Source organism: Felis catus, chromosome A2 (assembly GCF_018350175.1).
Source record: "Felis catus isolate Fca126 chromosome A2, F.catus_Fca126_mat1.0, whole genome shotgun sequence".
Taxonomy (NCBI): Eukaryota; Metazoa; Chordata; class Mammalia; order Carnivora; family Felidae; genus Felis; species Felis catus.
The window spans coordinates 21,722,189-21,734,576 of NC_058369.1; the positions used below are offsets into that span (position 1 = coordinate 21,722,189).

At 56.3% G+C, this 12,388-nt stretch overlaps 1 protein-coding gene and 1 long non-coding RNA gene across 2 annotated transcripts in view; one reads left to right on the plus strand and one right to left on the minus strand.

Annotated features, from left to right (window-relative positions):
• Positions 1-12,388, plus strand: part of PRKCD (protein kinase C delta) — a 30,085-nt gene that overhangs the window by 8,071 nt on the left and 9,626 nt on the right. Inside the window, exons 3-7 of the mRNA XM_003982325.6 lie at positions 8,089-8,222; positions 9,333-9,532; positions 10,866-10,926; positions 11,098-11,260; positions 11,351-11,382. Coding sequence (XP_003982374.1) covers positions 8,108-8,222; positions 9,333-9,532; positions 10,866-10,926; positions 11,098-11,260; positions 11,351-11,382 — 571 coding nt within the window. The 5' untranslated portion in view covers positions 8,089-8,107. The remainder of the gene's footprint in view (positions 1-8,088; positions 8,223-9,332; positions 9,533-10,865; positions 10,927-11,097; positions 11,261-11,350; positions 11,383-12,388) is intronic.
• LOC123383524 lies at positions 7,293-10,625 on the minus strand. The gene is made up of 2 exons (XR_006593370.1): positions 10,079-10,625; positions 7,293-9,692 (listed from the first exon to the last, which is right to left on the minus strand). It is a non-coding gene; the product is annotated as an uncharacterized LOC123383524 (long non-coding RNA).

Genomic DNA, 12,388 nt, shown 5'->3' on the forward strand with positions numbered 1-12,388 from the left:
TTTGGATCATGTCACTGGCTTGTTGGGTAAACAGGCACAGTGGAGCGGCTAGATCAGATGCTTGCTTGGTGTGGGCTGCAGGGGCTGGGAGCCCGGACTAGGGTGGAGGGAGACAGGAGGATTGCAGGGCCTTCTAGAACTAGGGCTGGAGAAAGCTTGTGGGTCTGAAGTATCAGTACAGGGAGACCGAGGCCCTGAGAGAGACAGCAGCTAGCCCAGGGTCTGCCAATGGTCTCAGGCTGCCTTTGCCAAGCCTGGTCTTTTCCCAGAGCAGCAGTCCAGAGCAGGGCATTACAGGGGTGGGAGGCTTGAGAGAGCCCCTTTACCACTGATCCTGGTGACAGGACGGCTGGAAATGGGCAGGGGGGCAGGTGTGGAGAGGCCAGGTGTGAGGGTGGAGGAGGTGATAAGGATGATGGTGCCAGGTCTTGCACTCAGCACAGCCTCCTAGGCAGGGCAAGATCACTCCCTTTTACAGACGGGGATGCCAGGGCACCTTCGCCAGGGCACCTTCACCAGGCTCACAGGGCACCAAGGAGCAGACCAGGTCTGAACTAGACCTGTCCAACCCACACCCAGGCCCCCACTCCTAAGTTCCTGTGTTCATTGCCCGCCATGGGATGGCACGCCATGGCCCTGCCTCTCTCCCGGCTTCTCCCGATCCCCAGATGGGGAGGCGTCATCCGAGCCCTGCTCCCCTTGTGGTGATGGGTGGCAAAAGCCTTAGGCGCCCATTTCACCTTCTCCCAAACACAGAGATTAATGTCAACTATGGGGAGAACCATGGGAATCTGGAAGGAGGCCTCTGGGGGTGCAGAGGGACAAGGTGGAGGAAGTAGACTCGGGGCCCACCTCTTTGGAGGCTGGAGGAGGAACCATTCCCACCCCCAGGCACACAGAGATGCCCTCACCCCACAGGAGGCCAGGTGGCCAGTTCCAGAGTTAGAACTGGAGGGTCCCCCTCTGCCTCCCCACGGGGCTGCCCCATCGGCTTTGTGGCTTTGGGTGAATTGCTCTCTTTTTGTTGAGTTCTGCTCAGTGAGCCTGAGCTCCCTGGAGGTCATGTGTGAGGTACCTGGCGTGGCCGTCCCACCTGACAGGTGTGAACCTTCCCCTCCTTCCGTGTGCCAGGCCTCGGACTGCCACCTGTGACCCCCGGTCTCGTCCTCAGCCTCCGCTGTCCCCTCAGACGGGTGGGCGGGGAGGCCTGCCCAGTGATGTATGCGACTGGCCCACTTCTTCCTCTGTGCACTTTGGACTTTGCTCTGGGCCAGGAGGGACTTTCTCTGCCTCCTTCCGTGGAGAGGCCCAGCCTGCCTGACACCCAGCTGCTGTTTCCCTCCTTAGCCGTTGTGCCCCATGGGCTGTGGTCGAAAAGGCTACATTTGGACATTCCTGGTGCCAGACCCTAGCCAGACGTGTGTGGGTGCTTCCAGACTTGTGTGTTTATCCCTGTGTCTGCCTGGAATATCTCTGTCCATTGTGCTGGTGATACTGTGTGTGCACACAGATCTCTCTGTGCTTATGAGTGCATGAGTGTATCGATGTCTGTCAACAGGTGACAGCGGTTGTGGGGGGTGGTGTTTCTCAGTGTGTGTCACTGAGTCATCCTAGGAGTGTGTATGTGCCTGTGGTTACAACCATCTGTGTGTGTGTCTAACTGCAAGCAGGGTTCCCCATGTGTAACTGTGTGTTTGGGTTGGTGGGTGTGCCCGTGTGTGCACACATGTGTGGTTATTCTGGGAAAGACCCTCATGCACCCCCCACCCCAGCTCTTCACAGAGGCCCCCTTGTCCTCAGTCCTGCCGTGAAGGGGCCTTTGTTTCTCCCTCAGGGGGTACCTGGAACTCTCCCTCTGACTGAGCCCAGGGCTTCCCCAATCCTAGGACTAGCTGAGTGACTCAAGGCCTGGGCCTGGCATGGACTATGCCCCCAAGAAGGTCCTATCCTCACCCCTCCCCTTACCATGTGCTGGCAGGAGTGAGTGTGAGCCAGTGACAGCCAGGGTCCCAAGTCTTGCCTCTCAGACCCTTCCAGATCCTCTGACTGGCTGGGCCAGCTGCACCCCTGCACATCTCTCAGATTGAAGCCTGGTCCCCATTCTACCCCAGCCCCTCTCGCTCCCTTCCACTCACTACCTGAGCAGCGGTCATATCCTCCTCTGTAATTACATATTTATGTGACTGTCCCCCACCTTCCTAGCTGTGAGTTCCATGGCCGTATGTCTTGTCACTGTGGTGCCTGCTGGCTGGGCCTGAGGAGGGCTGGACTGGGCCTTTGGGACTTAGAGCCCCCACCCCATCGTGTGCAGAATTATGTCACCACCTGTACGTGCTTTCCTGGGAAGAGGGTCCACATCTTTCATTGGTTCTCAGGGTATGACCACCCCTTTGCAATTGCAGAGGCTTCACTCATGCTGCTCAGGCCTCACCTGTGATTCCCACTGGATCCCTGTGGACTGGGTCAGCCTGGCAGAATGACTTTTGAATGTCCCCAGGACATTCATATGTGTGGCCAGAGCTGAGAAGCCCAAGACAGGGACTGAGACAGTGCCCAGAGAACAGACCCAGGTCCTCAGCATGCACTTCTCAGACAACTGCACAGGGTACCTGTAGTGAGTACATGAGGCAGGGAAGAAGCTGGCTTCCTGATTCCCCAGGGTTGGCCTTTAGAACTGTCTGGAAGGATATGTAGGAATTCAGGACATTCTGGCTGAGGGAATAGCATATGTAAAAGAGGGGGCTTAAAAGCGAGACAGGAGTTCACAGAGTAGCCAGAGGTGAGACCTGAGGTGAAGCAAGCCAGGGCCAGGCTGAGGTCTGGGGTTTCTCCAAGGGCAGTGGGAGCCCAGGACGTTTCATGGGTTGGTGGTGACTGGGGTCGCTGGGGAAAGGGAGGAGAGTCCACTGCAGTGGTTGGTCTGTGAGGAGCGGGGCAAGAAGGAGCACTCGTGGGGGTTGAGGGTTGGGAGCAAGTGTCTGGACTTGCTCTGGGACTTGGCTATGATCTGAGACCGTAGCTGGTCCTCCTCCAAGACAAAGCTGGTCATATGGAGGCTGGGGCACAGGACCTGGTGGAAGGGCCTTAGAGGGGACCTTGCCTAGCCCTTCCCCTCCCCCACCTCCTGCTCTTCTTGCTGAGCCCATTTCCTGGGTTGTGAAACCCCTGTGGCCTCTCTGACTTGCTTCCGTCTGGGAAGACCATCTGGGGAGGCCATCCTCCCTGCCAAGCCCGGCTGCCTTGCCCTGTTGCTGCTCTGCCAGGGTCAGCCCTGCTCCATACTACTGATCACACTGCCTTTCACTCGCCTTCACTCCCACTCTCTGGGCCTCATGTGTCCTCCCTCCTTCATTCATCCTTTTAGGCCCAAGTGGGCTAGACCTTGAACTACTTCCCAGGCCGGGTCTGTATACCGAGGAAATCCTGGGCCGACACTGCCTCCACTTTGCAGCCAACTCCACCCAGCCTTGACTGGCAGCGGGTGGTGCCTTCCATGGGCAGGCGACAGGGGCTGGCCCCAAGATTGGGCAGATATGTGTGGGAAAGGGTTGCATGGGAGGAGGGCGTCTTCTGCCCCAGCAGCTGCCCCGGCTCTGTTCGCTTGCCTTTCTCGACCTCAGCCTGCCCCCTCTTATTTCTCTGGCAGATTTTCTGAGGGAGCCTCCATCTATGTTTGCACACACTCCCCAAGAGCCTGGCCAAGACTCTCTTCTTGGGGCCCCACTTTGCTCCTCGGTCCAGTGGGCGTGTCCCTGTGGCCTATGAGACAGAATCCAGTGCCAGGGAAGGACCGGAGTAGAGGGGCCAGGTCGGGTCTGGGGACCTGGAGACTCTCACTGCAGGACCTCATTCTTGGTTTCCCCCTCCCTGCAAAGAGGAGATGGGCGGGTCAGTGTCTAAAGGTCCATCTCTTAGATATGTTTTGACTTAATGGGTTTTATTTTTCACCTTTAACAAAACTGTTATTGAACAAATTACACGCGATTGCTGTGGAAGAGTTAGAAAGTACACTTCTATTCCGGATGGCACACCTCAGGCCATGTCTCCCACATCACCCCCATTGCTGGGACACACTCACGGGTGTACACGTGGATGTGCAGCATGCACACTTGTCCTCTGTGCCCCAGGAGTCCTCACCAGTGCGGTCACTCTGCTCACCTCAAGGTTGGCCTCGTCCACTGCCCTGGACGGCCTGGGAGTACATTGCCCTGGAGGAGGTGACCTGCCTGCTCTGGTCCTGCCCAGCACCACCTTTCCTTACCTCTGGGTGGCTGGTCTAGGGTGGGGTGGGGAGCCGAGTCAGTGGGCCCTCATGCCTTGGGACTGGAATCTAGTATGGCCTAGGCTTCCCCAGGTTTTGAGCACCAGAGGCTGGCCCAAGGGGCTGGGATGGGCGGAAAGGTAGAATTCAGGGGTCTGTACCACCCTCGTACAGAAAAGGAAGAGGTCCTCAAGGTCAGGTCTAGGACTGGCCCAGAGGGGGTTGGGCAGATAGACTCTGATTAAGCACAGGGCACCACTCTCCTGGTGCCCTTACCCCTCTCCTCGTTTCCTCTGTCCTCAGTGTCTGTGTGTGGTGCTTGGCACATTTATCTGTCTGTACCTTTGCTCCCTCTTTCCCTTTGTCTCTTCTTCCTGACATGGTATACGGGAAAGAACATCGGCTGCAAGATGCAGGCCTGGATTCAAATCCTTCTACCACTTACTGGCTGTGTGACCTTGGGCAGGGCATTTAACCTCTCCAAATCTGTTTCTTCATCAGTAAAATACCCACTTCCAGAACCAGCACAGACACGAAGTGAGCTAATGCCATTACAAGGTTAATCTGGTGTGTGTTGGCCTTAGGGAAGGATGATCCTTCTTATAAGTGAGGGTGCTGAGATTCACCCCCAGATCCTCTGACTCTGTGTCCGGTGCTCCCCCACTTCATAGGGCTGCCTCTGCTATGGGCTGAAGGAACTGGAGAGTAGAGATTAACAGCCCACTGCTAGCTGGGAAAGGCCTGGCTGGCCTCAGCCGGCTCTGAGGGGCAGGTCCCCATGGAGGTCTGTGTGGGATCAGCCCTTGCCACTTCCATGGCCTGGCAGAGCGGCAGTGAGGCTGAGCCAGTGGCCTTCCTTTGGGGCCTGTGGGCCTGGGCCTATTTGCATGGGGGCTATAAATAATTGGCACACCTTGCTTTTGTGCTGTTACTTCAGTCCCTGGTTTCCCCACCAGTGTTCAGACTGCAAGGTAGATGGGCAGCGCTGGCTCCACTGTGCAGGGCCCAAGACCTCTCTCAGGGTCACGTGGTAATAGAAGAAGATCCTGGTTCATGGTGTCTGTCTCCCTCCTGGGTCTGGGCCGTGCAGTGGGGTGGAGGGCCCATGCCCTAGTTTGAATCTACGAAGTTGGGGCTTGGGTGACCCAACCCTGGGGTTACTGCTGAGTAGCCCCATGGGTCCCCCTCCTCATGGCACTGCGGCCTGGCTGCACAGGTTTGGGGCCAGGGCTGGGGCTTGCTGTGGTTACGGTTTCCCTCCAGTGGCTTCTAACTGAGCAGCAGCTGCTCTGAGTGTGATCATTGGGTGCTGGAGCACAGGCCTGATTGGCGGCCTGCGAGGCTGGGCTCTGCTTCACATTCCTGGGGCTTCTCTGATTCCATCTCCTCCATGCAGCCCCCTGGGGTGGTCCCCATGGACAGAGGTGGGTGAGGTCATGGAGCCTGGGACCATCTGGACTGGGCCCCAAGGGGAGGCGGTGGGGAGGCATCTTGACCGCTTGCCTCAAATGCCCAGATCATTTTGCCACCAAGGCTACCCTGACCCCCTCTCTCGCAGGAACCCAGGCCCCTCCAGCGTGACTACTGCTCCTTTGTCCCTGCTGGTGTGACCACTCAGCCCTCATCCTCTGAGATACTCAGAAAGCCCGTCAGTGCCCCACCCTGGGTCCCAGGGTTATCCTGTTGGGAAGCACACAGCCCAGCATGTCTGCTGGGGTCGGGCCTGGGGGTTGGGATGCAAACTTGTGGCAAACGTGTGCTGTGCAGGGGCCCTGCCGATCATCTGGACCCCCCAGGGAGAACTCAGCCGGGTGCTCCACACCTTGGGTCCCCAGGCCAGCAGGGTGGCCTCACGAAGGGCACGATGTCCTTTTTGCCCGACAGTTTGGGACATTCACCCAGATTCACACACACACACACACACACACACACACACACACACACACAGCCAGCCTGGCCCATGCAGCCTACTCTCTTTCCCATTCACATTAGCTCAGTGCCCACTTTGTGCCACCCACTCACAACTTCAGACACGCCAGCTCACACACTCACACACGCTTGAGTTCAGGGAGGAGCCAGCAGCCCCCCACGGCTGGCCCCTCCTCCCTGCCTACCAAGAGGTCATAGTGGCTGGTTTGGCTGGTCTTACGCTGAAGGCTTTGGGATCTGAGCTCAGATGTGAGCTTACACACCCATTCTGGCTCCTTCTGAGTAGGAGCCAGGCCTGGGCAGGGGACGTGGTGGGGTCTGCCTCGCCTGGCGCACCTCCCCTCTCCCCTGGCTGCTGGCCTCAGAAGACCGGCGGGGCCCCTGGGCTGGGCTTCAGGCTGAGGTCAGTGTTTCCTGTGAGCTCATCTGGGCTGGGAGCTCTCGGCAGACCCGGCTGCTACTCTGGCTGCCTTGTGGAGGAGCTGGGGGAGCTATCCCGGGGGCAGGGCGGCTCTGGCATATTCACATGTATGTGGGGGGGGTGGTCTAGGGGCACGTGTCTGAGACTGCCGCCACGTTGGCTTACGTTCAATATGGAGTGAGTATATACGTATGTGCATGTACATGAGTGAGTGTTCGTTCAACCATGTTTATGGAGCAGCCTCGTGTGTGGGGCCCAGAGCCAGTGTCCACGTAGGTGTATGAGGGTACACCCAGGGGCTTGCACATGTGGCCCTCCTCCAGGAACAACAACCCAAAAGACCCTCAGGGTCACCTCCTTGAGTGACCCTTGATTTGAGGAAGAGCAAGGAATAGGGCGAGATGTGGGGGTGACCTGTGTGGTTTAAAAAACAAATTCAGGGCGCCTGGGTGGCGCAGTCGGTTAAGCGTCCGACTTCAGCCAGGTCACGATCTCGCGGTCCGTGAGTTCGAGCCCCGCGTCAGGCTCTGGGCTGATGGCTCGGAGCCTGGAGCCTGTTTCCGATTCTGTGTCTCCCTCTCTCTCTGCCCCTCCCCTGTTCATGCTCTGTCTCTCTCTGTCCCAAAAATAAATAAAAAAACGTTGAAAAAAAAATTAAAAAAAAAACAAACAAATTCAGTGTTACGTTCAACATTAAAATAGTTTTATATTTGGGAAAAATTAGTTGGAAAGCGCAGGCAACCTCTGTAGGATGAGGGGCACCTGACCCAGAGGGGCTGGGGTTCAAAAGGTCAGGGGTGAGGGTGGGGCCTTTCCCTGCCCTGGTCCCTGAATGAAGTGGGTGCTTAATTAGTGGAATCTCAGCTTTAGCTTCTGGCTCAGCCTCAGGGTTTCCGTTTCTCCATCTGAAAGGTGGGGGTGGTCATCTTGGCCCTATTTGTCCTCCTGGGTAGTTATGAATAAAAAACAAACTTCGAAAACCAAGAAGATCTGCAAGGGAACAGGGTGCAGGGAGGCGGGGGTACCGTCCTGCCCATCTTGGCTGGCACTGACGTGCTGGAGCCCAGCATATACCGAGTGCTCAGCACATAGTACGTGCACAGAAATTGGGTATTACAGGGGTCCTTAAATGAGTCCCCAGATAAATGACTCGTGGTCACAGACTCAATGCCTCCAGGGTCCCGGTAGGTTTTGGAAAGGAGTAAAAAGGGGGCCCCTGGCCTGGAGTAGACTGGCAGGGGTGCCAGCCAGCTGTTGCCCAGTGTGCTTGAGGTCACATCTTCATTTTACCAGGGATGCCACAAATCCAGACTTCCAGAAAACGTCTCAGTTTTGGCAACAGCAACTAGAACTAGTGCCCTGTAAGCACTAACTGAATGGGCCAAACTCAATGCGGTGAGAGTCCCCCGGGGGCACCCGAGCAGCGCCTCCTGGGACTGTCCCTTGCTGCCCGGCCTCACCCATTCTGTCTGTACAGCCGTACTGCAGGCCCCAGCATGGCACCGTTCCTGCGTATCGCCTTCACCTCCTATGAGCTCGGCTCCCTGCAGGCTGCGGACGAGGCCAGCCAGCCCTTCTGTGCCGTGAAGATGAAGGAGGCACTTAGCACAGGTAGGACTGAGAATCCAGGCTCGGTGGGAGGCCCTGCAGGGCCCATGCCTTGTTCCCCTAGAACTTCCGAGGGATCCTTCTCTTCCTCATCCTTACCTCCCGGCCCAGCCCAGCTGTGGATGTAGGACCGTGGAGACCACCGAGTGCCCGTAGGGCTTCTAGCATTGGCTGTGTAGAGCCTTCTCCAGGGTGATCGTGGGGTGGAGGTGGGGGGGAGGGGGGATTCTGGCTCCTCCCCCATTGGTGGGTTCACCCAACAATTTCCTCATGCTCATCTGTGCCAGCCCCTGTGCTGGGCACTGAGGACACTGCCATGCTCCAGGGCTGACTTAGCCCTGCTCTCATGGGGCTCACAGTCAGGTGTGGGAGCCAGACAATGAGTCCCGTGACAGGGAAGCCCACAGGAAGCACTGTCCCAGGCTGGGCTCTCAGCAAGGTCCTCCTGGAAGAGGCAAACATCTCACACCATTCCTTCTTGCTTCTGTCCTCACTTGCTGAGACCCTGGCTCGTCCCTTAGGTCCCGGCTGAGCTGTCCCTTCTTCCAGGAGGCATTCCCTGACCCTTAGGCTGGGGCATGCCACCTGACCATGACCCAGAGCAGGTGTAAAGCCCTGGCCTTGCTTTCTTCAATCTCATCACAGCTGTGGTTTAACATTTACTTGAGGAATTAATGGGCTCATGTCTCTGCCCTGGACTGGGCTCTAGGGAGACAGGCACTGTTTTTCACTTTTCTTTCTGCCGTGTTCTTTACCTCCAAATGCCAAGGCTGGCATGACGGGCCTCCACATTTGTTCACTGAGTGCATGAGGGGAGGTGACAGCTAAGTGGGGCTGAGGAAGAGGGTCACAGGAAGAGGGAAGAGCAGGGGCTGGGATGGGACCTAGCAGGGCTTCCTAGAGGAGCTGCAGGCAGCTGTGTGCTCTGGAGTGTGTTAGGAATAACATGAGGCTGGGGAGGTGAGCAGAGCACAGTTGTGAAGGCGGGGGAGTGGAAATGTCAGAGGGAGAGCCAGGCGGATTCTCTCCGGCTGAAGGCTATGGGAAGTCTGGGGGTGGGGTGGTGGGACAGAGGGACCCCAGCCGGACCTTGCCTGCCCGGCCATGTTGCAGAGCGCGGGAAGACACTGGTGCAGAAGAAGCCTACCATGTATCCCGAGTGGAAGTCCACATTCGATGCCCACATCTACGAGGGCCGCGTCATCCAGATTGTGCTGATGCGAGCAGCCGAAGAGCCGATGTCTGAGGTGACAGTGGGTGTGTCGGTACTGGCCGAGCGCTGCAAGAAGAACAACGGCAAGGCCGAGTTCTGGGTGAGGACGCGAGGGCTGCAGCGTGTGCACGCACGTGTGCGGGCCCCTGGGTGAGCCTGGCTGCGGGGTGCAGGTCCTGTCTGGCCACTGGAGCAGCTCTGCGATCGGTGCTGGCTCTGTGATTTACCAGATCCCAGCCCCTCTGAGCCCAGTTCTGAATCTGTAAAAGGAGAAGCTAGTAAAAGACCCCACCTCAGGGTCATTTGTTCAGGTGACATGAGTCACTGGATGCCAAGGGCTTATTGTAGCGCTGGGCACATAGTAGGTGCTAAAGGGAGCCATCCTTGCCATTGCGACTACTCTTTTCCCTTTTAATTTTGTGAAAGCACGATATGCACAAGGTAAAACATTTCAGAATGTATGTAAGGGTATGTCCTGGCCCCACCACCAGGCATCGCACCCACTTCTCAGAGGCCCCCATTGTTCCAAGTTCTGTTTGGAGCCTTCACAGATATTCCAGGCCCAGGCAGGCATTAGGGAACACACTTATGTCTCCTCAACAGTGAGGAAGGTGGGAGAAAGGGAAGGCTTATGGCCATCACTCACCTGCTGAAACCTGGACTTCGCACACGCATATGGCCATGTGGCCCTCATGGCCACGGGTGTCAGCGCTGGCAGAGCACCTCTTGCCCCCTCGGGTTACATGTGGGCTCCTGCAGCCAAGATGTCCCCACTGGAGACACTATGGAAAGACACTATGACCGTGAGGGACTCTGGTGAGCCTCCAGTGAGGCATGAAGGGGCCAGGAGAGAAGTTGACCTAGGGCTGTACGAACACTTGGCTGGTCAGGTAGAGATACTTGCTGTGCTGTCTGTCTACTCCACCAAGAAACGATATCAGTCACCAGGCATGGGTGTTGGCAGAGGTGAAGGTCCTGCCAGAAGCAGCCAGTCTATGTGAGGAGACGGGGCATACAGAGACTCGGACACAGAGAGAACCAGCGTGGGTGTCTCAACACGCATGTGTCTGTGTCTCTGTGTGTGCAGGGACTTGGGGGTGTGGGGGGGCATTCTAAGATCCTTGTTAAGGGGGCAGCCAGGAGTGGGGGTGGGGAGTTTCCCTTCCCACTCTGTTCCTGGGCCATGTGGCCGGGCTGGGTGTGGGCTGGATCTTTTCACTTCCCCAAATGTAATAATACCTCTGGGTAGAGGGTGGGGGCGGGGCTCAGGGGCGGGGCCGTGCCCACACTGGGCAGACAGGTGTCTGGCTAGGCTGCCAGGACTCCCTTGGCCTTGGGGGACCAACCATGGGGCGGGTTCTGAGTCCAGCATGGCTGGAGCCCGCCCTCATTGACCCCCCACCCCCACCCTTTCCCTACCCTCACCTCTGCAGCTGGACCTGCAACCCCAGGCCAAGGTGTTGATGTCTGTGCAGTATTTCCTGGAAGACATAGGTAAGACCCTCCCTATCTGGGCTGGGGGTGTAGGTTCAGAGGCCAGAGCCAGGACAGAACCTTAGGGAAGCAGTCCCTGTGGGCAGTCTGTCCAGGGCCACCCTGGGAGGGACTACAGGAACGTTACCCTTTCCGGGGCTGGGGCTGACTTCACTACTGCTCGGCCGCCAGATTGCAAACAGTCTATGCGGGGTGAAGACGAGGCCAAGTTCCCAACAATGAACCGCCGTGGAGCCATCAAGCAGGCCAAGATCCACTACATCAAGAACCATGAGTTTATTGCCACCTTCTTCAGACAGCCCACCTTCTGTTCTGTATGCAAAGACTTTGTTTGGTGAGGGCTGGCTGTGCCTCTTGAGAGTGGGGTCTGGGGAGGGAGGGCCCCACACCCAGAACTCACCCTGCCTGGGGATTTGCCTTTCAGGGGTCTCAACAAGCAAGGCTACAAATGCAGGCGTAAGTGTCTCCACTGCCCGGTCTGTTTGCACACGTGTGTCTGCCAGTACCCGCGTGCGTTCTCAGGAAAGCCCATGTCCCTGTGCAGGGATCACATGTCTAGACTGTGTGCTTGCATGTGTGCATGTGAGATTTTCCACGTCAGAGTGTGTACGAGAACCACACTCAGTGGGTGCATGAGCGGGCTTGCTCTGGCTCATGAAAGCCAGTTCTCTGTGTCTTTTCCCAGGCTTCGGCGCAGTATTTACATAGAAATCAGCCAATGCTACTTATCATGGCTCTTTTCCCCTGCAGAGGCTATTAGACCTTTTACAGTATACCCTTGGCTGCACATGTGCTTCTGTTTAGACATGTGTGTATATGGGTACACACATATAAGACACCTCCACAGTGGTGCTGGTTCTGAATACAAGCTCTGGGGGCACCTGGATGGCTCAGTCAGCTAATCGTTCAACTTCGGCTCAGGTCATGATCTCATGGTTCATGGGTTCGAGCCCCACGTTAGGCTCTGTGCTGACAGCTCAGAGCCTAGGGCCTGCTTCAGTTTCTGTGTCGCCCTCTCTCTCTGCCCCTCCCCCACTCAAGCTCTGCCTCTATCTCAAAAATAAATAAAAAATAAAAAATAAAAAAATTTAAAATTAATTTAAAATTAAATTTTAAATTAAATTTTAAAAAAATTTAATTTAATTAAAAATTAATTTAAAAAATCAAAAATTAAAAAAAAATTGAGCACAAGCTCTGGAGCCAGATGGCTTGGGTTTGAATCCTAACTCTGCCACTTCCTATTTGTAGGGCCTTAGAGTGACTTAACCTTTCTGTGCCTCAATAAAATGGGGATAATAGCCTTTATGAAGATCAAATGGGATAAAATATATAAAGCGGCAGTTTAGGTGACTGGCACATAGTAAGCATTTTATATAGAGAGCATATTGTCATTATGCAGAAGTGTGTATATTCTGGTGTCTTTGTGGTGGTGGTGGTGGTGTGTGTGTGTGTGTGTGTGTGT